Raw genomic sequence first — 24,297 nt, 5'->3', positions numbered from 1 at the left:
CGATTTGAAAGGTTTCTTGAGGTATTACTTCTGCCTTGTCTCTGGGAGGATGAATGTGTCCAAAGATTGAATATTAAAATGCCAAATAATGTTGGAAGGAACTTATGCCTCAGAAATATTTTTCCAATCTCTTGAACGGCTAAGTGAAACTAAATATTTTGGAAAGATTTGAATTGATCGAAAAATAAAACAATGGTTGACCTCATGGCAGGTGGTGGGCTCCTTGAGGAGGGGAAGGGATCGTTATGACACAAACCAATCGCTTTACATATCAGGCACTATATTTGAATAAAAAACAATACATGTTACTTGTCACTATTTAAGGCATTCACTGATGCCTTTTGTGGCATCGTTCCCTTTCTATCAATCACAGTCCGGAGATCTCTCTCCCCATTGGCTTGCATGCCCTTATGTGCCTGGGTCCTTAGTACTTTTCTCCTTACTTGGGCATTTAAGCACTCAAGGTGGCCAGCAGGAAGTGAAGTGTGTGTGGGGAGGTTTATGTTTACATAGTGTGTCAGTCAGGGATGCTGACATACGAAAAATATTGGGGGGGCTCAAACCGGGGATCTCGCCCCAGGAAATTTTATCAGTAGTGAGTTTTAAGGTTTTTAAGCATTTTAGAAGAGTCATATGATCAACATTAGAACCATGGTAACTCGATCTCGATATCTGGACACTCTGGGGAAAATCGACAAGCCTGACACATTTTTTCCTCACATCCATAACGAAATTTTGAGGGGGCTTGGGCCCCCTCAAGCCCCATGGAGTTGGCGCCACTGTTAGCGGTGCCACAGTGTTAGGGAAGGGACATGTCGGCCACCTCCTACAATGATATAAATACAATAAGATATTACGAAAATGCAAATGCTTGTTTTTTTGGTGTAGGTGGTGGCGTGGAGGGCGAGGAAGAGGAGTTGTCAGTGCAAGAGAGCAGGGTGCAGCCTCAGGTGGTTGTGCGACCACCGCCTCCCACACCTCAAGCACACACTCCGCCCCTGGAAGTCGATCCACCAACTACAGGGCAGCACCACAACCTACAACCTCCTGTCAGGTGGGGATATCCCCAGCGAGGATATCCACAGCCACCCACTCATCACCCAGCAGCGACGCCCTCTAGTGGCCGAGTTGTGCCACCCATTGGCCAAACATCAAAACCACCTTCCAGTATCAGAGGAGGCTCGCATGTTGAACAAACTGCTCCACAAATGGGGAGGATGGTACCGCCTAACAGCCGAGCTACTCCAACCATTGGTGAAACAGTTCCGCGTGCTAGCCAGACACCAACAATCGGTAGTGAGTGGCAACCTGTTGGTCGGGTGCCGATTAGCCAAACAACGCCGCGTACTGCCAGCCGTCCAGCTCCGCATGCAAGCCAGGCACCAGCAGTCAGTAGTGGATGGCAACCCGTTGGTAGGGTGCCGATGGGACAGGTGACACCCCCCGTTGGCCGTCCTGCATCAGTGCCACCTGGTGCTAGGAGCATTGTGTTGGGTCCAGTGCTCGAGGGCTGGGTGGGCACTCCTCCCACCGGGCAGTCGATTCGTCTGCGAGGGGGTACCTGGCCGTGGGAGGGACGAGTAGAGGCACATGTAGGAGATGGAGTGTGGGCACCCGTGTGCGACCAAAGGAGGCGCTGGACACTGGCTGAAGGCAGCGTCATTTGCCGACAACTGGGATACCCCAGGTGAGTCAACAGTCCCACTGAGTACATACATTGTACATACTATAAACCTAAGATTGGTAAATGCCATCCTATCATGTCTCCCCTTTTCCATACCAGTTCCTTTACTTATCTAATGTTCCTATCCTCTTTGTGTCCTTTTTCATTGACCACAAGTCAGGATCAGTTTCAGCATCTAGAGTGGAGGAATTTTTGGATTGAACCGTTGATGCAGAGAAGTAGGATTTCATGTGCTCTAAATTTGAATTTGAAGTTAACCAAGTAAATTGAGTTGATGTTTAAATGTAGTCATTGCAAACACTCTTTGTTTGCCGTGTCAAGTTAATTTTGACTTTTGAAATGAAAAATACACAACTTTGGTAACTTTTCACTGGAAATTATTTATTGGTACGACACGTTTCGACCCTGAGACGTCATTCTCAAGTACTAATTTAATTCTAGTTTAATTTTGACTTTTATTTGAGTGAAATTAGCTTCACAAGTTACTATATTTCTGCATGTTCATGGTAAAGAAATACAATTTAAAAAGTTATCTAGTATATTTTAAATATTTTGTACTTAGGTTTCTGTTATTATTCACATAAGGTTCTGTGATAATTGAAGGTAATGTGTGAAAAACTTGGCGGCAATAAAGATTGTTGTCAGGGAAATGTCTGGGAAGTTAAACTCAGGAATCTTGTAACCACCCTGAGTTTGATTCTTTTATCTTGCTAATGGTTGCAGAGAAACGTTCATTAATTAAGTGCCTTTACGTTAATTAGCAATCGGAGATCTCACAGTATTTAAAGTCAGCAACACTGCAATTTTATCTCCTTTGAAGTAAAATCAAACCGGAAGGCGGTGGTGAGTAAAGACCTTCTGCGCAGCTTATGCAGGAAATAGTGCAATAAAAATTTGTCACGGATGCTTCTATTTATCAGCAGGTAACAGTCAGTAGTTGCCATTGTTACAATTAATCTGATTTAACAATTTGGCATGGCAAAGTAATTGGCCTTGATAATATAGCCATCAATTTTTTAAAATTCAAGTTTCCTGCCACTATTCACTCGGTGCATTAACCAGCAGTTTGGTTAGAATGGGTGAGGGTAGAGTTTATTCCAGTCTTGTCCACAGGCTAGTGAAGTTAACACATGCATTTACTTTCCTGGGGCCTCCTTGTATGGCGATTATAATTTTTGGGAGTGTCTAATGAATCCATTCTGGATTTGAGCCCACCACCCTTCGGTCGATATCCTAAACCTATCTGATCGACTACAATGCTATCAGGCCTATTTCCTATCCTCTGATCATAATAAATACTCACTTCCATCTTTTGAGAGACCTAATGAGACCTCTAACATTCCCATTCATACATTGGGACAAAAGTTCCAAGGATATTGTTAAGATGTAGGTGACCCCTGTAGGTGTTGTACTACCCAAGACCACATCAGCAAGGGTGAAGAGAAAAATATCAACATTCTCAGTGGATAAAACTAAGAACACTTGTCTCAAGTCGCAAGATACATTTAGAAACATTGAAAATTTAGGTGGAGAGTCATAGAGAGCATAAAAGAGGTGCATTTAGAGATCTGGAAGAAAAAAATTTGAAAAAGTAGCTCAACAAACTTCAGATACTAATACTTACTGCTACAAATTTCTAAAATGTATTGCACTCTACTTACAGCTATAAATCATACATCAAAAGAAAGAGCTACTCAAGCAGTTTTATATAGTAGCCTACAAATGTTCAATGTGTGCTCTATTTGTCATATGGCACGCATCAAGACGAAATGCGAGTTCCTTCCTTACGTCTCACGAGTAATTGTTGCAACAGCTACTTCAATCATGTTTCATTAATTCAGAATGGTCTGCTTACAGTGGAGGCACAGATTTTATAATCACCTGGAGTATCACAACCAAACTTTATACGGAACATATGTTGCACAATAACTACAGATTCCATCTTTGCAAACTGTAAAACACAAAAACCTTTCTGTTCATTAGTCGCCATCTTCGTTACTAGCACTTTCTAACAGATGGCGGCAGAAAAAGTGAATGCACATGCACATTGTTGCCAACAAACAAAACTGTTTGAGTTGCTCATATTTGATGTATCATTCATAGCTGTAAGTTTAGTGTAATTACAAAATTTAAAAAAACACAATGAATAGAAGTCTCCATGGAAAGACATGATTTTGAAACTCACTTTTTTCACCTCCTCTCTGATTTTGAAATTTTTTTCCAAAGGTAATTTTTAACACCTTACAGTTTGGATATTAGATCATGCATGAAGTCCTATTGTTGTCTTTTGTTGCAGGGGAGCAGAGTTCACGTGGCAAGGCCATTCAGTGGAGCAGAACACCTCATCTGCGAATAGTATTACACGCGTGGAGTGTAAGGGTAATGAGAGTTCGCTGGCGTCGTGCCGTATCGACACGGTGGGGCAGTGCGACGTTGGGAGGGATGTGGTGGCAGTTCGATGCCTCAAGGAGTATCGCTCCCTGTGTGCAGTGGATGAGGTGCCATTTGGTGGGCAGTGCTACTCCCTCGTGAAGTTGCCCATCCCTGCAGAGGACAGTGGGCGCATGTCGCTGGCCAGAGAGTCTGCAGCCAAGGAGTGTGAGAGGAGGGGGGGCGGGCTGGTTCGCATATCGTCCCAGGTGGGTGCCTGCACGACAGTCCGGCCGCCGAGAGTTGTCTCATGACATTTAGAAGGGTCAAGATCGGGGTAGGGGGCAGGGGCGCAGCTAGGAATTAAGGCTGGGAGGGGTTTTAGGCGCAACTAATACTGGGATGTTTGGGGGTACGGCATACCCGCCAGGGTAATCGGGAGGTGCGGGGGCCCTCCCCAGAAACATTTTAGGATAAATAGTGAGTTTAACGGCTTTCTCAGGGATATTTTATAAATCCTTACACTATTCTGTAAGTAATATTAATGCAATTAAGTAAAATGGATTTATCTTAAAAGTTTCTCTGAGCTCTGGGGGGGGGGGGGGGGGGTTTATCCCCCTTGCTGCGCCACTGGTAGAGGCAAGGTTACCAGGTCAGTCAGAGTGTCAGAGAGAGCATAAAAGAGGTGCATTGAGAGATCTGGAAGAAAAAATAAATTTTTTTTTTCAAATTTGAAAAAGTAGCTTGACAAACTTCAGATTATTACAAAATAAAAAAAAAACACAATGAATATAAGTCTCTATGGCAAGACATGATTTTGAAACTCACTTTTTTTCACCTGTTCTCTGATTTTGTAAGAAAGGGAAACACCCCCGTCACATGTAAACAAAAGGGTTCCGTAAAGAAAGGATCCAGTAGGGACGACGAGCGTGAAGGACCCAAAGGAAAAATCCCTTGTTTTGGTGTTTTGAAGAAAGGGCTTGTTTTGGTGGCTCAGGCTTGTTTCAGTACTTCATATGCATGTTACAATGTTGTATGACTAGGTGAAGGTTTGAGGTTCATTTAGGGAACCATGATTGGCTGCAAACCATGCTGGCACAGGGTTCTCTGATCCTCGTTTTGAACTTCCATCGGACAACTCTCGCCGGATGGACTGTAATGACTGGAATGTGGTCAGTTGAGGGCCCAGGGTGGGCCCCTTGATGTTACAACCTCGAGGGTCTTGACCAAGTTCTGAAGACTCATTCGCCAAGTCAGGGCATGGGGAGGAAGAAAAAGAAGGGAAATGAGGCACTGCCATAATGAGAGTGATAGGGTGGAAGGGAGTGGGGTGATAGATTCTCGATGCTGTCATTAAGGCCACGTTAGCTAACAGAAGGGAAACCAAATTTAGTGTTCCTACAGAAATGAAAGATTATTCTATGAGGAAGAATAATCCTATGAATTTTCCATAGGTAAATCAGGACATGGGGTCATTCATTCAGACCCAAAATCACAATTCATAAAAAGAATTCGGTGAATGCAAGGGTAAGATGTGTTAAGACAGCTATTATGGTACCAATATGTATTGCTTCTTAAAGATTTTAATGTAAGGCCTGGAAAGTGGAACATTATATTTAAAGTGATTATTAGACTTTTCATGCCTGGGTGATGTGCCATTTAAGTGTCCACTTTGCAAGAAAAAGTATTTTAAACAAGCATAGAAATACCTTAGGGGTATACTTTGCAAATCTCAAAGACATGTGCAATGTAGCTTCTGCTGCTGACAGGTAAATTTATATCCGTGTGTGGGGGTTTTTCAGGGAGAAAATGACTTCCTGTCGGAATGGCTCTTGCACCAGCATCCAGAAGTGTTGACGGTGATGACAGGGGGTGTGAGCATGCCAATGGGAAGTAAGGATGTTTGGATGTGGGAAACTTCTCACTTTGCCATGACCTACTCTAACTGGTGGAATGGTGAGTCGAAAATACTTGCGTTACTAATTGGCTTTAGTGAACATGCACGAAAACAGGATGCCAAATCCAAATGCCAAATCAAGTGAGAGGTAAAAACAGAAAAAGAAAATAAACTCTGAAACCACTTTTTCAAATGCCTTAGGCAACCATCATTAGGGAGGAGACCAGATGCTATCCCACAGAGGTTTAACCCTTTTAGTGTGGCGCGCTGATATATCGGCTTTTACGTTATTTTGTTAAATTTGAGGACATTGAAATAAAAAAAAACCTATATATCAGTAAACGTATAAAAATGCTGTGATTATTGTCCAATTTAATCTCATTAATTTAAAAAAAACTGCTTTAAGATATCTAAAAAATTAACTATATAATGTTTATTTTTCCTAGTTGCTACATTTTATTAACCCTTTCGCGCCGAATGCCACACCTGTGCGGCGAGGATTTTCTTCCATAATCAACGAATGCCACACCTGTGCGGTGTTAATTTTCCTAACTTAAGCAACAAATGCCGCGCCTGTGCGGCACAGGTTGAAAAAAGTGACCGTGGCGGCACAATAGACCCACGGACTTGGTCGCCCCTCATGATCCACCTTAGCACGAGCCCAGTCCCTTCTTCGGCCGCTCAGGTCGACCCTTTCCTATCCTCTCCACGCGGTCAACTACTGTTATTTGCATTATGATTTCCAAAAAAATATTTGTTGCTATCTTTTGAAATCCAATGCTAGAAATGAATTCATCTTTTATTGCTGACCACATGGAAATTTCAAACAAAATTCTAACGTTAATATCAACGGAGTTATAGAACAACTAGTAAATATACTAAATCGATCTATATAAACATGAGAAGTTCGTTAAAAATTTCTGCACGATCAGAAAAAAAACACGAAATTCATTTTGAATGCATAAAAATCGATGCGAACAACAAATATTTGCATATATTTTGCATTAATATTTTAGCCAGTTGACCGCGGACTCGTGCTAGGAAGGGGCTTTTAATCCTTCTAGGGTCTGGGACGGAGGCCGAGGAAAGGGATCGGCACCCCACTGAGTTGGGTCCTAAAATGGTTAGGGAGGGAACCACTGCCTTCCGTCGACACGAAAAAGCTCCGTTCAGGGGAGTAAAGAAAACTTTCAAGAGACTCGTATTGAAGAAGAATTTCCCTCAACGAAGGTCCGGCGCGAAAGGGTTAAAATACCCTCTTTATTTTTCGACTGTATCCCGGGAAAAAGGATAGCACCAAATGGTTAAGAAAAGGTTTTTGCATGTAAGTCTTCCGCTTGCTCTGGAATAAAATACTGTATAATGAACCAGGAATCATTATAGTAAGTTATTTAATACAATGGATAAATTTAGCAAAACTCACATTAGTTAATACAAATCACTGAATTTGAGGAATTTTCCTTTTGTGATCATTCGTGAACCTTTTAGAACTTTCCCCCACCTAACTGCTGACATCAGCACACCCAACTCTATGAGTACATGTAACTCATCTTTAACGTGATGCCATCATACAACTGATTGATGGGAACTGAATCCTTCAGTCGTAGCCTAACTCTCGGCAGATTGACACCTGTTCTCCTCCCTATCAATGACTGCATAAGGCAATTGAAAAAAAAATTCAAAGATATTTTTCTTCTGTTTTTGCTCCCCACTTGATTTGGAATTTCTAGTTACTCTACCCAATAATTGAATGGGAAAATCTAATATGATTTATCATTCCTAAAAACAGGTTGGTTATGATTCCGTTTTGGTTCCTGGCATCCGTTCTCAGTTCTAAAACAAGTGGTTCATTTTCACTGCTTAATTTTCAATTGCTTTAAATGTGTTTGCTCTGCTCTATGACCTATGATTAAGGAGTCAAGTTGTCCCACAAGCGATTGTATCCATGACATCACTCTATGTAGGTAACATAAATTATGATCAAAAACATTTTTCAAATTGGCTTTTGTTCACATTATTTCAATGTTAAGTCTTTGCAGCTTAATTTCTGATGTCTTATCTAAGCTTAAGAACCAAGGAACTAAACTGACCTATCCCTAATAATTTCTTATTGTTTATATGCAATATGAACTGTCTATTAAGACCATGTTTGAAAGCAACTACAATTAAAATGAGCATCGAATGGTAGTACCCAGAATAGGGAAGACGTTAAGCAGCGATGACTGCTAGGTATCTAATGTATTGGAGAAAGTTTGTAAATTATCATGCAAGAACGATTTACTATGTCATCAATTGAACTCAAAATCAAGTAAACTTGACTCTTGATACTTTTGGAAATGCTTTCCCTAGGCTGGGGTGGGGGTGGCGTGGCTTCTGGTAAGGGGGCAGTGGGCCGTGGCCGGTGCATGGTGATGTCGAGGCTTTTTGAGTGCCCCCCTGGGGCCAAGGGTCCACACCACTCATCGTCAAAACAAGGGCTTAATTCCAAGCTCCACTGCAAGGCAGACTACCACTTCTGGACTGAGTACGACTGCAACCTGCCGACCCATGGTGCCATCTGCAAGAGGAACCCCAGTGACGTAGGTCAGTGAATACTTCTGTTCCTTCTCTACTCCTCCCTCGCTCCTCAAGCCACTAATTTATTGGTAGCTCAGAATGACAAAAATAGCAATGTTCTTGATCCCTTTTTTCCTCAATCTTAAATTGATACCACCACTGCAAAAACGCACAACAATTGGCTATTGGATTGTTGGGCGTTTGTGCAAATGGTATCAAAATGGCTACGCAAATTAAAATTTCATGACGATTTCAATGTTTCATTTCTTGCCATTCTCCCCCCTCAGCTTCTACAGTTAAATTTGAAATTTCAGAACCAGCAATGGGATCCCTCACCAAATTTTCTTTATTACCAACTGTGATAGAGTTTGAAAAATAAAGGGACCGTCATTTTTCAATTTATCAATCCCTCACCTACTTCTTTTGGTATTTGTGGTGAAGAATATATGGCATGTACCCTTTCACAGGTATAATTAAATTAAATTCCATGGCAAAATCTAGATCTTGCTATAATAACGTTGTGACGTTGAGTCTGTGTGAATGACCCATTTGCTGCCGAGGGAGGGGTATCATCCAAGACTTATTTTTTGGTCATTATTGACGTGATATCCTCTCTTGATATATATGCAGGATGCGTGTGGCACTTGGGAATGGATTACATTGGCCTCGCCAGCGTCACACGCCATGGAAACTCTTGCATTCCATGGGACAATGGTCCATTTGGCTCCCCACATCCCGACTCCCGCCTCCAAGGGCACAATCTGTGCCGCAACTATGGTGGCCCAGATGGAAGACCTGTGGCAGAGGGACATCCATGGTGCTACGTCGATTCTGTGGGCAGATGGGAACCATGTGAAATCCCTCCATGTCGGGTTGCTGGTGAGGATTGCTAATTACTATTGAGTGACATCCCTTGGTGATGGAATTCTAAATGGAAGAGTTTGTCTTTATCATCTAAAAATTCTATAATATTCTCAAAAAATCTGCTTGCTTCTTCTCGATTGAAAGATGGTTGGAAGTCATTCAAGGGAATGTTCTCATGAGCTCCGGGTTTCCACTGTGTTGTTATGTGTCTGATGACAGCAGTTTTGTTGACAATCCCACCATCATCTTCAGGTCATAAGTGGTGTTTGATGCAATATTGCAGGCCATTATACATTTTGCATTAAGCTTCAATTTAGATGTGATCATGCTGATGAGATTGCTGGCAAAGCTGTGTAGTGGGAAACAGTGTGGGGGAAATTGAGAAACCATAAGAGTATCAGGAGGAAGAGTTCTAGGGTTTCCAGCCGGGTCCAAGGGTTTTTCTGCACCGACGTTTCGAAGGCTAAGTCTGCCATCGTCTTCAGGGTGAAAGAGTATCTATTACTCATCACGCAAGCCTTTGTAGCAACATTCAAGGAAATAACTTCACGCTAGTCTATCACTGAGTCACCTATAAGGGCACTTCAAGAATAAAATTTCCACAACGAAAAGTCATTCTAGCTCAAGAAATAGAGCTCCTGGCTTCAGGATGTCCAGGTTTGTATCCCAGTTAAGTAAAATAATTTTTTCTATGCGTAAAAATTTAAAATTTGAGAAAATACTTAGGTATAATTTTCGAATTTGAGTTGTTATGAATTGTTAACCTGTATAAATTTCCTTGGTAGTCAAGTTTAGTGGTGACGTAAAATAAATTTTTAGGGAAATTCAAATTAAAATCTGAAATAGCTGTAGGAGTAAAAATATTTGATTCTTGATGGCAGCATGTGGTGAGCTTCAACGATTGTAATCCAAACTAACATGAATTAGTATGTCTCCTTCTATTGTTTGCGTTTCCCAAAGGAAAAGATGGAATTTGAAAATCATGGTCCAGCCTATTCTATTGAGTTTTGCGTTTCTCTTCTATGGAAAGAGTACATTAGTAGGGTTGAGTTAAAACGTAGGTATGTTTTTATTTCCAGTTTTGGTAAAAGTTATGAGAGAAAGTTATTGGGCTCAATTACAATTACTTCCTACAAAAAGTAATCAATTACGAGTACAAATGACTGATTTTAAAAAGTAATCAGTAAAATTGCAGTTACAATGACCTACAATTATTTCTTGTAAGGGTGCCCAATCTAGAGACTACTGGGCAACTGTCGAATATTGCTGTAAAAATATGAAATAATTGAGCCATACAAATTACTCATTGCAATTTTACTTGCAATACATACTATTATTATTGGTGTAACAGCACAATGTGTCATATTTTGTACCCACCATAAGTAGGCTGCAGCATAAGAGTGGCTGAACGTAAGCAAGCAAATTATGGCTTTAGGTTTATTATCATTGACTCGAAGTTATCCCTAGGCCTAGGTAAATCAGTGAAATCAGTAAAGCAATCATCGCTAACGAGCAAGTAACGATTACAACAAAAGTAACAATTCGTCTTTCACCATTAGGAGTAAATTACAAATAAAAACTATATTTCGTAAAAAGTATTTGTTGCAAATGAACATTACATCGAAAGTAATTGTTACGAGTAATCTGATTACTTTTACTTGATTACTTACCAACATTGCTTATTTCTGTGTAGATGAGGGGAAGAGGTTGCCATCAAGCAGCATAGGTGAGGCGACTGGTGGCAGCAGTGGGGATGTGTTGGTGGGTGGGGAGGCAAGGAAGAAGCAGGTGGCTGAAGTGACGTGCCAAGCAGGCGAGTTTGACTGCGGTGGCGAGTGCATCCCAAAGAGTTACGTCTGCGATGGACTTCAGGTACATTTTCCTACGGGGTAAAACCATACCAAGTGGTCCAGGTTGATTGCGTGACCATTTTTGAAAAAAAAATCATATTTTGAGGGTCGATTGCGCTCCATTTTTGACAGCGTAAAACTAGTTTGACTTTATTTTTAGTTTCCATGTAAACGATATGGGAGACATTTTTCAATATCAGCATCAGGAAATTTCTTTATTGGCAAGCATTGAAGTCAGTCCTTTTTTCCAGACAATAGTGAGGTAGGTATAGGAAAATAAATTAATAATTAGAAAAATGTACGTAAATTGCAGTACATGCCATAGGCATAGGTACCTGGAATTATTATTTTTACATAATTATATTTAAGGCCAAATTTCTGTGTCAAAAGGACACACTTAGGATTTGTTTTATAATAATTTGATTTGAGTATCTCTAGTATGTTTAATTTTATACATTAGACTCTCTTTATTATGAAGTTCATGGGACCAAAAAACTGGAGGTTCGTAATACTGAAGTTCTTATGAATGTTTCTTTTAGGAATCACCAAAAAGAAACACAACTTGTCTAAATTTCATGTCTCTTCAGTATCTGGTACTTAAAGTTGCAGTGTGGAATAGCTTCAGAGTCATGTGTATAATATGCACGATTAAATTACGTGCAAATATATAAAAACAAGAAAATTTGTTTGGTTTTATCAAAAGAAGAATGTGGCATGATGCAATAGGGGGTTACTATCTTCCCCAACACTGCAAGTCCTTGGTATACGAACAAGGTGCGTTCCAAGACCTAGCTCGGAAGTTGATAAACCCATGCAAGTCATCAAAACGCAACCAACATGGACCACTAGGTTTGGATTTTCCTCGCCCAGGATGCTGTGGATACATCCTAATCTAACTTTATGCACCAAGATCTCTATGGAGGTACTGTTCCATCATGTACTGGGCAGATTAAGGTCCTCTTTTTCGGTGAGGAGGGTTAACTACTTTCCAAGGCATCTTGGAGGTGTGCAATACCTCTGAGCAATAATGTGTCTGAGGTTTAATAAACATAGCAAAATGGCTTCTAAATATTAATTAATTATTGTTTAACATTCTTTGTTCAGCTGGTGTAATAAAAACTTTCACATTAAAGTTGCCTTAAATCTTACCATCTTTTCACTATTTTCCAGAAATGGTTATATTTAAATCCTCCTCTGATCATGCACAAAGGATGATTTGCTATTTCCCCAACTAGCACCTTAGTCCCCTTTTCAGAATCCGTTTACGTTACTATTGTGTAAATAAAAACCTTATAATTATTATTGTATGGTAGTTGCTCTTCAATCAGTTTACCATCAGCAGCACTTTCACATTTGATATGTTGAATCTCTTTCGGTAAATTTTAGTGCAAACATAAAAAATGTTATCTATGATGAATATAGCAAAGCAGGTAATACCATTCATTTACCGCAAAAATAAATCTAATCTAATTAACATCTATACTTCATTATTTGTAGTATTAGACTATTCAAGTGCATATCTCTACTTTTGAGTATTCCTTAAAGTCTCTTAAATTTGCCATTGGCGGCACTTGGATTGCAGGACTGTGCCAATGGGAAGGACGAGGCCTTGGGGGAGTGTAAGGGGAGCGTTCGTCTACTCAAGGAGTTTCGTCGCAAGGCCGGCATGAGGCTGCGCCAAAAGGTGGGACCTCAGACCCTTGAAAAGTGGGTGCAAGTGAGCACGGAGGACTGTGCCACACACTGCCTTGATAAGGAAAGACAGGCGCAGCATTGTGCAGGCTTCAGTTACCAGTGAGTACAGTGGTCGAATAAGGAGGGAAGGAAGAAGTCTCCCTCCCTACAAGAATTCAAAATATTCTTAGGATACAATTTGCATAGGTATTGGTGAATATGAAAACCTAAAAATAATCTATCAAACCTCCTAAAATATGATGCCAATGCCTTGATTCTTATGGAGCTATATCCAAAGAGCGTGTGTGGAGATTAAAAATGGAGAGCTGCAACGTCAACCACAGCATTAGCTTTTCCTAAGTCCCACTTAGAGATCTATTTTCAATTTAATTAAGAAAAAGTCTAAATCAACAAGAACAACTAACTTACAAGTTAAAAAATGTTAGCATCAATAAACCCATTGACCTGGTGCTCAATATGATTTACGAGGAAAGTAAAAAATAGTATCATAATACTTTAATATTACCCTCTCTGTTGTTATTCTGAGGTACATACAACTTTATGAAAAAATCAAGTGTACTTTGATATGAGCCCACAATTGATTTGAATTCCATGATCTATATTCTAGCATAGTATGCTCATTTGTGTTTTCTTAGTTGTTTTAATTTTGTGTATGACTTTTTAACTCTGAACATGGCTGGGACATCTCTGCATGTGCCAAAAATCTTCAAAATTGTGCTAGAAAACAAAGCTTGGAATAATGGGTAACTTACCTTTTAGCAGGATATTTTATATGCTTGCTTTTTAACAAAGAAAACAGAGTTTTTATGGGAAAACTGGTGACGAACCTTACATGTAAGAAAATGCTATACCAAGTGGACTTAATATTGGCGTGTACTGTTATTGGATTGTCTTTGTGATTGAATGGAAAAAAAACTGATTAGGTAAAGGTCAATGATTTCTCCTTTAATGGTTACCCAATTATCATCATATCTGCTGTTTCCTGGCAGTACGTACCTAGTGAATCATGAGTAGGAGTAAAACTTTTTATTTTTTTTCTATTTAGTTTCAAGGATGAGCAGTGCTTGTTGATAGTGAGCAAGAAGAATAGTGACTTGAATGCACAGCTGGATTTTGAGAAGAAATCAGGCTGGGATCATTACGAGTTGTTGCCACCGACTGCTCACTGTCGCGGTATGTTTCACTGCAAAAATGGCACATGCATCGATTCAAGCAAGGTAAAGTATTGAGCAAATATATTGCTGTTAATGTTCAGGATCATGATTCATTTAATGATGTGCACAAACCTCTGAGGAAAATTATGACTGGAATAGAAAATGTGTAGTTTTATTGTTCTGGGACTAAGTCCATTCGAACGAGCATTTATGCATTCGTGGTACCAATAAATATATTATTATTATTATTATTAGAGATGTGCGAATAGTATCCGCGAATACTCGAATACCTCGAATATTAGAAAGTATTCGATATTCGAGGTTTCGAATAGTTATGCGAAAAGTACCGCCTCGAATACTTTGAATTTCGCGTCATACACTGTCGCACGCACGTCGTTGGTAGTTGACTCGGAAAAATGTAGAGAACTGTAGTCATTTAGTGCTCGCAGCCCCGTTTTACGCAAGTTGACGAATTACATCAAATTCGTCGATGAAAAGAGTTCGACGAGGGGAACCGAAAATGGTCGGGTGAAAAAAATCCGAAAATCCCCAATTCCCCCCATCAGGAGAACCTCAGTGCCGTGGGATAGCAACCTTAGGGCATTTCCCACGATCCGCTATCCCCCTCCATTCAACACTCGCCTCACCCACTCTGACGCTTTCCTCTTCTCCGAAATCAAACAAAGGGTCCCAGCTCGCTCAAGGATCGCATTACGAAGACCCCTGCTTCGAAAAAAATATCGAGTTACGAGAACAATAAAAACGTGTTTCACGCCCTCCCCCCTTTTCTCACCCACTGACCTTTTTCTGGCTACCTGCTTCGAAGTTCCCCATTTCTGGAGGACAACTGCTGTGTGAGTACCGTGGGATACTTACATTAGCGCATTTCCCAAGATCCGGTATCCCTCTCCATTCAGCACTAGCCCCCCCCCCTCTGAGGCTTTCCTCTTCTTCGAAATAAAAAAAAGGTCACAGCTCGCGCAGGGATCATATTACGAAGACCTTAGCTTCGAAAAAATACCAAGTTACACGAGAACAATAGAAACGTGTTTCCGGCCCTCCCTTTTCTCCCCCACTGACCTTTTTTTTCCTACCAGCTTCGAAGTTCCCCGTTTCTGTGGAGGTCAACCGCTGCATGAGTCATCTGTTAGCACAAAAGGTGTCTAAGAATGACTTTCGTCGATTGATGTTACACCTTTATTGAATTGAAATATTAGTAATGTGCGCGTAATTTCAAAAAGAATAAGACCAAACACGACGCATTTCTGAGTTTATTTAAGCATTTTACGCAAAGAAATAAATGTCAAAATATGACGGAGACTTAGCATTCTGGCGAAACTCGATATGAGCAGCAGAGCTTCTCGGAAGTTGATGCGGTATTTTTTTCGGAAAGCATATATCAAGTTACAATTATTGAGTGGTGCTATAAATCTCTATTGTTACAGTCCCAGACAAAGGGATATTTTCTCAGAATATTTGGTTTCTCCCTGATAGCAATTCCAATTCATCTTCTTATCTCATGAGAACTCCCAAAGATGGACTGAAAATAATTGAAGAAAATCCGGTGGAAAAGAGCTTGTATTTTGCAAAATGCCTCAGATTGTCAGCTAGCACTTGGCAGCAGAAGTGGGGGTAAAGCGATGTTAGTTGAATTAATTATATGCCCAATTGTTTCCATAAAATTAAAATATTCATTAATCAGCTAAATTCCTGTTTGAATCCTTTAAAGGAAATCAAAATTACTCCCCAAAATCTTGTGTTGCCTGCTGCATAGGCAACCGAGTCAAACATTCCAGCATTCATCATTTTGTATTCGAGGTATTCGAATATTCGAGCAATGATTTAATATTCGAATTCGATATTCGACCCATCTCTAATTATTATACATGCTATCATGAGGTATAATGCTTTATTATAAGGACATACTTGACAAAATTGGGAAAAAAATTAACCATGAATGGCAAAAATTTGAAACAAATTGTGAGGTAGCTTTGCAACAACAAGTGAGTGTGGCACACTAAAAGCTGTGTTAGCAAATTTCCTATACACTTACAATGCAGTAAAAAGATTTGAAATGGATTTAAATTAGCTAAATGATAAGTTTACCAGAAATAAAAAATGCTGATTATTTCTTAAAAGGAAATGAATGATGACCTAATAGGTTGTATTCATAGGAAAATTTTTGAGGGTGGTTCATTGAGGTTGAGGGTGGAGGGGTTTCACCCAGTAGCGTATCTATCAAGCATTCTTGGGGTTTCAAACCCCCTGACATCAGGGAATTTCTAGTCTGTATTGTCAATATTTTATATAGTGTGTTATATTGTCTATGATTTTCATAATTTGCCACTTGGTCATTAAACACTCTGCCAATTACTGGAAGACATTATTGCCAGTATTTCACTCTGCATGTGATTGCAAGTCAATTATTATTTATCTGGCCTGGAGATTTCATTGTTTCCTTTTTATATCCTTTGTATTTAAATGTCTTATAATGCAAACTCTTGCCTTTTAAATTGATGTATTAGATATGCTCATATGCCTTCCAAGATAGTTATTGTTATGTTAATGTACCTTCCCTCTTCACAGGTGTGCAATGGAGTCAATGATTGTGGTGATCGCTCAGATGAAGTGAACTGCTCATCTGCTGATTTAGGCTTCTCTGTACGCCTCACTGGAGGGAAGGCTTCGCACGAGGGACGCGTCGAAGTCCAAGGTGAGGCTCCATCCTTCTGACATTATCCGCTGGGTGCCCAGGAGGAGTAAGCGCTCAGAAAACTACTACAAAATTGCAGAAGTTCATCCTGAATGTGACCGCTATGTAGCAGCTCAGAGTGAGCTCTCGAACTTTTTGGCCTCTGCTCGCCTGAGCTCTCATTGCTGATTGGCTGGAGTTTCAATATTGGTTCTGAAAGTGGGCAGGTAGTTAGAAATTTGCCGTGGTGGGAGCTTGGGTAGTATATGCCTTTGGTGGATCCCATACAAGGATAATAACTTGGTGGAAAATTGGGTTTTAAATCTCTCCGGTGGAATTAGCATGAATATTCTCACCAGATCCACTAAATTTGCCCCAAGATCGGTCGGCCTCTTTGGTGGTGGGGTAAAGTCCTCGCCTGCCAAACCATAGGTTGCGGGTTCTAATCCTGCCTGGGTAGGTGGTCCCTATCCAAAGCATGGATGCTTGAGTCATGCTTTGTTAATTCCTCCATTGTAAAAGGCCTCTATGTGCTGTTTACGGGGAAAATGAAAATAAATAAAAAAAAGATGCCAAATTACCGTGTGAGATCCACATTTGTCCCACAACACACCTATGTGTTTGGAGTTCAACAAAAATCCTGTAACATTCAATATTTTCTACTAGGGATCTTCTTTAATTCCACATTGGTCACTTATCAATTTTGTGTGGGCTCCACTTCAACTCAACAAATTTCAATAATAGTGTAAAACTGAAATTTGTAATTTGAGCTTTGTTTGTTTCTTAGCTGTAGGGGGTGTTCTTAAAATAAGACATTTTTCTAGATATTATCAGTTCTAAAGATTTAGAAATTTAAGGGATGAAAAGTTCCTATATATTCAATGCTAGAGGAAAAAGGCTGCACTTTTTTCATCAGCTATTAAATCCCAAGGGTCCCTTAAATATCCAAAGTCAAGAAAATAAGTAGAATAATTAAGCATCTTGTCCGTCCCTCTCATCGTCAAAATCCATTCTGTCAGAGTGGGAAGGGCCAAGCTAGCATGGTGGCTGTCTCCCTTTGCTGTTGCCACCAACCATCTTGGGCCCAGGCCTTAAGTGAGGGACCCCGCAGAGGAAAATGGGTGGTGCCCATGGGCACAAAACTTTGGAGGCTTGTATCTCCACTCAGTTTGTTATTGTTCACACATTAGTGAGCGATTCCTTCCCTCAAGGAATGCTTCATACCAATCGAAATAAATAAACTGGAACTACATATAATGATGTCACCAACTCATGAAAAGTGGGTACCAACTGTCACATTCTTTAATATTTCAATGTAGTGAAGGAATGGCTGAATGATGAAGATTTTTTTGTATGAATTTATCTTTTCCTTCCATCTATACGATGATTTAATTGAATTGGGATTTTGTTCTGAGTGAACAACCACATTTACAATTGAGGAAAAGGAGGTACTGTATATTCCAGCATAAAATATTACACCCAATTTTTCCAGTTTCGATAAAATTTTTGGGCTATACTCACAGTACAAAACTACCCCTCTTCCAATGCTCACCAACATGTACCATGGACCTTTGCACCTTTTAATGCACCTTTCAATGTAAGATGTCACCCTCTTTTTAAAAACCTTTGTATCCTGCCTCTCCCATGTATATTTATGTTGCAATCATCCATACCAAGCTCATTATTGGCAGCTACAACTAGAATGATAGTAATTATGTGTACAATTCCCGAAGTGCTACAAATCTCCACCAAACGTCAGAACAAGGCATACGGCACTAGGGCCAATAAATATGGATCTTACTATTTACATTAAGCTGACTATTGTTATAAACAAATATGAATTGATCAATGAATCAAAATGTGAACTGGTTCATTATTTTAAAAGAATGTTTTTTCTCTATGTTGATGAATTTATTCAGCCATAAGTATTGTATTAATATATGTTGGTGTGTACTATATTTATATGTGCAAAATAAATTGCTGGACAAATAAATGATTACTATTATTATTACTGAAACAGTTATGTAATTGTGGGACATCATCTATCACCGGTACAGAAAGTGCACAAACTTAAATACACTTGGTCAATGGGTTGTTCAGATAGTGCAATAAGTGCTGGGAGGTTAAGTAAAAGGAAAGAATGAGATGAGAAAAGGGCATCATTGGGAAACACCCTTCATAATGAAGAAAGATCTGAGGCTTTCCTGGCATATCATGATGTTGAAGTTGTTTTGGGTTTCCCAACGGGTGAGGTTCTCCATCTCTCCATTGAAATGGCAAAAATGGAGAGCCTCACCCGGTGGGAACTCCGAAACAACTTCAACACCCTTCATGATGACTTCTCTAGAAATTTCCATGGAGTGTAGAGCAGCCACCTTATTAGCTTCTTCTCCAAATTTGGCTGGCTAAGGGGAGGGGGGACTTGAGGTTGGAGGAATCAGGGGGATTTACAGAGGAAAGCTAGGAAGATGGAGAACAGCATTTGGAAAGAAGAAGCTGGATGCTCAAGACTGTCTTTGATGTCCCATGCCCATCCCCTTACCTTTACTTAATCTCTCATCACCTTTTGTCACTGTCCATCCATCCCAATAAATTAAGCATATTTATGATTCAACATTTTCTGTATCTGCACCAGATGATGAGACACACTGACGAAACCAGCTGAGTTAAGTTAATTAATATAATTTAAAAAGTTTATTTTCAATTAAGAATTAAGCAATTTCATGCAGTCACATAGAAACTTCACTTTATCAAGAATGTCCTGCAATTTTATGCTCTGCTTTTTTTATGATGTTTGCTCGTGGTTCTTTGCAGCATATGGACGGTGGGGGGTGATATGCGATGACCTCTTTGGCCTGGCTGATGCCGATGTGATCTGCAGAGAACTAGGGTTTTCTCTCGGTGCAGCTGAAGCTGTACTGCACTCTGGGTTTGGCTCAGGGGTCCTCAAAGGGTCTCCCCTGTTCCTCATGGACGATGTTGAGTGCAAAGGCAATGAGAAGTCCCTCAGTGAATGCCAATTTCCTGGCTGGGGAGATCACAACTGTGGACCCGAAGAGGTTTGTAAGCACTCAAATTACATCATCACCATCATAAGTCGAAAATCTGAGGATTGGTTTGATGAAGTTCTCCTATCTGCTAGTCTTTTCATGCTTATGTATTTCTTCCTTTTTATATTCATTATAATTTGTCCTATGTAATTCAGTTGGGGCCACCCTCTGCCTTCCTACCCATCCACTTGTTTTTCCATAATTGTCTTCATTTGGCCATCATGTCTGATGAGGCGACCGATTGAGTTGTCAATATCTTCTGAGGAATTTTATAAGTTTTCTCTTTTCTCCCTTTCTTCCATAGACTTCCTCACTATTCATTCCATCTATTACTGTGGAATAGTTGAGAATAGAATACATTCGGTAGTAGCAAGGTCGTCTTCATCATGCTTTTGTTGTGCTGCATTTAAAATTCTTTAGCTCTAGACTTCTCTACTGAAATAATATGCTCTATAAGTGGCATCTGGTGAATTGTTTTCTTCCATTCAAATTAAACGTTGGCACTTTTTAAGTTTTTTTTTCATATTCACATTTTGGACCACCTGAGCACACTATCCCTTCTTGTGAACTTACATAGTCTCTTCGCTTATAGCCTGTGAAGTTTTCTTTAATGATAAAACCTTGAGATATAAAACATGTGATTACATACGGTAGTGAAATGTCTTCAACATTTTAAGCATAGGAAATTGTTCCCTCCATAAGTTTGTGGAAGGATTGTACATTTACATTGAAAAAGATACAGTAGTAATAATTCTCACTAATTTATTAAAAGCTGATGTTTATGTACCACAATATTTTTCAAAACGTTTATATTTCATTGGGTGCTGTTTGTTCAATGACTTTTATTTACTGCTTTGATTGTGTGCATGTAGGTTGCAGGAGTAGTGTGCAAAGTGCCAGGATCTGTGTGCCAGAGTGACCAGTTCCACTGCCACGGCAGCAAGGAGTGCATTCCACTTGAGTACTTATGCGACAACCTCAAAGACTGTGAGGATGGCAGCGATGAAGACGACCTCCACTGCCAGGTGAGAAAAAGCTCTTCCACCATCTGAATCTACATACGACCCTACAAGCCAGTTCAGTAGGCACGTAAAGTTGCAATTGCGGTTCTGCAATGTTTGGCAACTGGGCAGACCAGCAAAGGATGTGCCCTAGATCTAGAGAACAAACATTTCATTATTTATTGCCATTTCCTGTTTCATTCAATGTGAAACATCAATGAAATTCATTACATGTAACTAAGATGGTAGCACCAAGTACCTATCTTGTTCTAGGTTAATTTACCTGTCTGATATGGAAGTATATTTTAGAATGAAGTATATATTCCTGAATGTCTTCCAGTTAGATATAAACACAGCGTGCTAAAAATATTAATTTGCATTAGGGAGATTGAAAAAAATGCTTTGCAAAAAGATTCTGGCATGCTAAGTTAAATATGAGCATGAAAAAAATTTTAATTTATAAAAATGTTTCATTGGAAGAAAAAACATGTCAAAGCTCATGAAAAAGTAGTTTTAAAAGTACAATATTTAATTATAATCTTGGAAGAATATAATATAGAGACATCGTTGTCTCAATAATGAAGTCTCTTCTGATGAAATAGAATGTAAGAAATATAGTTATTGGGAGCAGATGGAATGTAAAAAAGGTGATGTCATCTTGAGTACATGATTGGATAACTTAGGGAAATCAGAGGTATATAATAATTCTGGAGAATTGATCTTAAGAATCAGAATTGAATTTGGGAAAATAATATCACCTCCCTTTCCTCTGGTAGTGAGAGAGATGAGATATGAGGGAGAAAGTGCATTGACTATATTAAAACTATATGCTGCAATTATTGCACCCAAATGTGAAATAATTTGTAATGACAGGCGTCGTTTGCAGTCCGAGGTGTTGGTGCGCTTAGCTGACGGTCCGACGAGCCACGAGGGGCGAGTTGAGGTGCGGTACCATGGCGTGTGGGGGACAGTGTGCGATGATGACTTTGGAATCCCTGATGCTCAGGTCAGTGTGATTACAATTGAGCTGTGGTGATTGATTTACAGCATATCTCTTTAATTGATTGGGCAGTTCTAAAAAACTGAAAACCTGAGATAAAATTAATTAGTGGTCAGTATTTGGTTTACTTTTACTGTACAGTAGTATTATTTTTCTCTTTTACTAATATATGTTAATATCTGGTGACATTGAGAAATACCTGTAAATAATGTTGAAATGCATGCTGATTTTCTTTTATTAATCATGTGTAAAAAAAGTTAATTTCTACAGAAAGATAATTAACGTAATGGAGTATTTGCATGGGTCAGAGTTGGGTGATGAGTAATTTGTCAGAGAAACTTTAAACCTTAAGAATTATTCCTGGCTTAAAACTTTGTATTGTTTCATGATGCATATTATAAAGCCATTTAAGTTCCAGTTTTTTGAATTGATGTTGAAGGAGCAAAAATATTTTGATATTGCGGGCCCCATTTTCATGGGTTATTATTGACTTCATGGCAATGACAGTAAGATATACATGACGATGAAAAATTTATACTGCTCTTTGCACAATGGCACTAAGCAGTTTTCCTTCCAGCCCTTCTAACTCCTCTTAATTTGGTAGCGATGGCTTTCAGGGCCTTTCCATATTGCACATTATTTGAAGTACACTGCATAAATATGTACTCCAAAGGACGAAGTTCACCAAGAAAAAATATTTATTTAACAAAGTGGCAAAACTTGATCATAACTGCTCAAGGCACTTAATACCATATTTAATATGCAAAGCAGATGTAAAAATTTTTGGCCTCGAATATTGTATTGCCATTGTCGCGTCACGGGGCCGTTGTGTCCCGCCCGAAATGCAATTATGCAGGGCCGGAACTTAGCCTTACGTTTACAACGAAAAATAATAAAGGAAAAAAAATGAGGGACTGGAAACCAAATCTTTAATAAAATGGAAAGGAAGAAATGAAGGGGGTGGTAAAGGAAATAAGGAAGGGAATCCCGCCTTACCTTGGCTTCCGCCGAACTATGCACCCCATGCGTCCGTCGACGACTTGTTCCTCGCCCGAGCTTCGGCGAGATAACGAGGCCTTCCTCTTCGCCTTGACATGGGCGAACGAATACCCAGGTGCAAGGCATGCACTCTTCTTCCTTGGCTTCTAGAGCCCTCTATATGCGAAGAGGAACAAAAGAAACAAAAAACCAAGGCAGGTGGGAAAAGAGAAGAATGGAGGGAAATTCAACTTAAAAGAAAAGAAAAACATAAGGTTGTTTCTGAAAATTGTGCAAATACTCCATTGTGTTATGCCGCTTGCCTAATTAGAGGGGCACAAATGTTGGTGTTTTGTTTTTTTCAGGTGATCTGCCGAATGTTGGGTTTGGGCTGGGGACCTGGTGTGGCTGTGATGAAAGAGGCTCACTATGGCCAAGGCACTGGCCCCATCTGGCTAGATGAGATGCACTGTTCAGGGAATGAGGAGAAGCTCCTGGACTGCCCTCGGTTCCCGTGGGGCAAGAATAACTGTGGACATTCGGAGGATGCCTCGGTCAAGTGCATGCCTCCGGGAGTTGGTGGTAACATATTGACCGCGACCACTGCACCAACAGTGTGGGGTGGGTCTCCTGCTGCCAACTCGGGGAAGGTAATCAGCAGTGATCACCTCTCAACTTAGGGTGCTTAGAGAGCTCATCATGGCAAGCCAATCAGATTTTGACTTGAGAATTGATAATGTCATGTCACTGGCCCACTGATATTGTTGTAGCAAATTCCTTTCATGCTGGAATTTTCTGTTTGAAGGTGAAGTTGTTAGCTGACTTTATTCCAAAAATTACAATAATGTTAACCTTAGGGTACATTACAATCACAGAGTAGTGTTCCATTGAAAGCTCCCTTCATCAGTATTTTAAGTAAAATATTGCATGGGGTCTAGTTTCTGATGACTATGGTTTCTGAAATACCAAGTATAATGCATAACTGTGCCTTCATGATCTGCCCTTAGTTGAAGTTAGGTAAATACCATTGCTCAGCCAACTATTCCTTACTAGTTTTCATGTACCCCATGATTGCTGAATATGTGCTGTCTTATTTTTTACATCCTAAGTGAGGAAGTAAAATTGAAAGGCCATAAAGAATCATATGCTAGAGTCATTATTAAGATTTAAATTATCTCTAAATTTAATTTTCTACAATCAAGAGTTAAAAAGGGTAGTTGTGGAAATAAATTTGCATTGAAAATATGCTAAATGAAATTCACTGTGTATACATTTTGCAAATTGACTGAAATTGCAAGATTTAGGCTGAGTTTTTGATGCAACTCACTCAACTCGACGTCACCTCTCATTTTTTTTTTACAATGTAGAGCTGTGAAGGGCTAAAGTAGCCAATGGCATGGGTGATCTCATTGCATCTTTCCTACATCAAGGAATCTTTTCAAGTGCAGGAATGGGTGTTATAAATGTGTAACTATTGTTAATTCTGTGAGAATCGGGCTGGTGTGA

The 24,297-nt window shown here is 39.8% G+C and overlaps 1 protein-coding gene across 1 annotated transcript in view; it reads left to right on the top strand.

Annotated features, from left to right (window-relative positions):
• LOC124158856 overlaps window positions 1-24,297 on the top strand; it is a 60,179-nt gene that overhangs the window by 27,166 nt on the left and 8,716 nt on the right. The window contains exons 4-16 of the mRNA XM_046534233.1: window positions 889-1,687; window positions 3,981-4,323; window positions 5,857-6,010; window positions 8,301-8,534; window positions 9,138-9,386; window positions 11,065-11,243; window positions 12,804-13,015; window positions 13,962-14,133; window positions 16,657-16,783; window positions 19,577-19,821; window positions 20,685-20,837; window positions 21,700-21,819; window positions 23,157-23,441. Coding sequence (XP_046390189.1) covers window positions 889-1,687; window positions 3,981-4,323; window positions 5,857-6,010; window positions 8,301-8,534; window positions 9,138-9,386; window positions 11,065-11,243; window positions 12,804-13,015; window positions 13,962-14,133; window positions 16,657-16,783; window positions 19,577-19,821; window positions 20,685-20,837; window positions 21,700-21,819; window positions 23,157-23,441 — 3,272 coding nt within the window. The remainder of the gene's footprint in view (window positions 1-888; window positions 1,688-3,980; window positions 4,324-5,856; window positions 6,011-8,300; window positions 8,535-9,137; window positions 9,387-11,064; window positions 11,244-12,803; window positions 13,016-13,961; window positions 14,134-16,656; window positions 16,784-19,576; window positions 19,822-20,684; window positions 20,838-21,699; window positions 21,820-23,156; window positions 23,442-24,297) is intronic.

The sequence above is a fragment of the Ischnura elegans genome, chromosome 5, assembly GCF_921293095.1.
Source record: "Ischnura elegans chromosome 5, ioIscEleg1.1, whole genome shotgun sequence".
NCBI lineage: Eukaryota > Metazoa > Arthropoda > Insecta > Odonata > Coenagrionidae > Ischnura > Ischnura elegans.
This window is presented reverse-complemented; position numbering and strand designations above follow the sequence as displayed.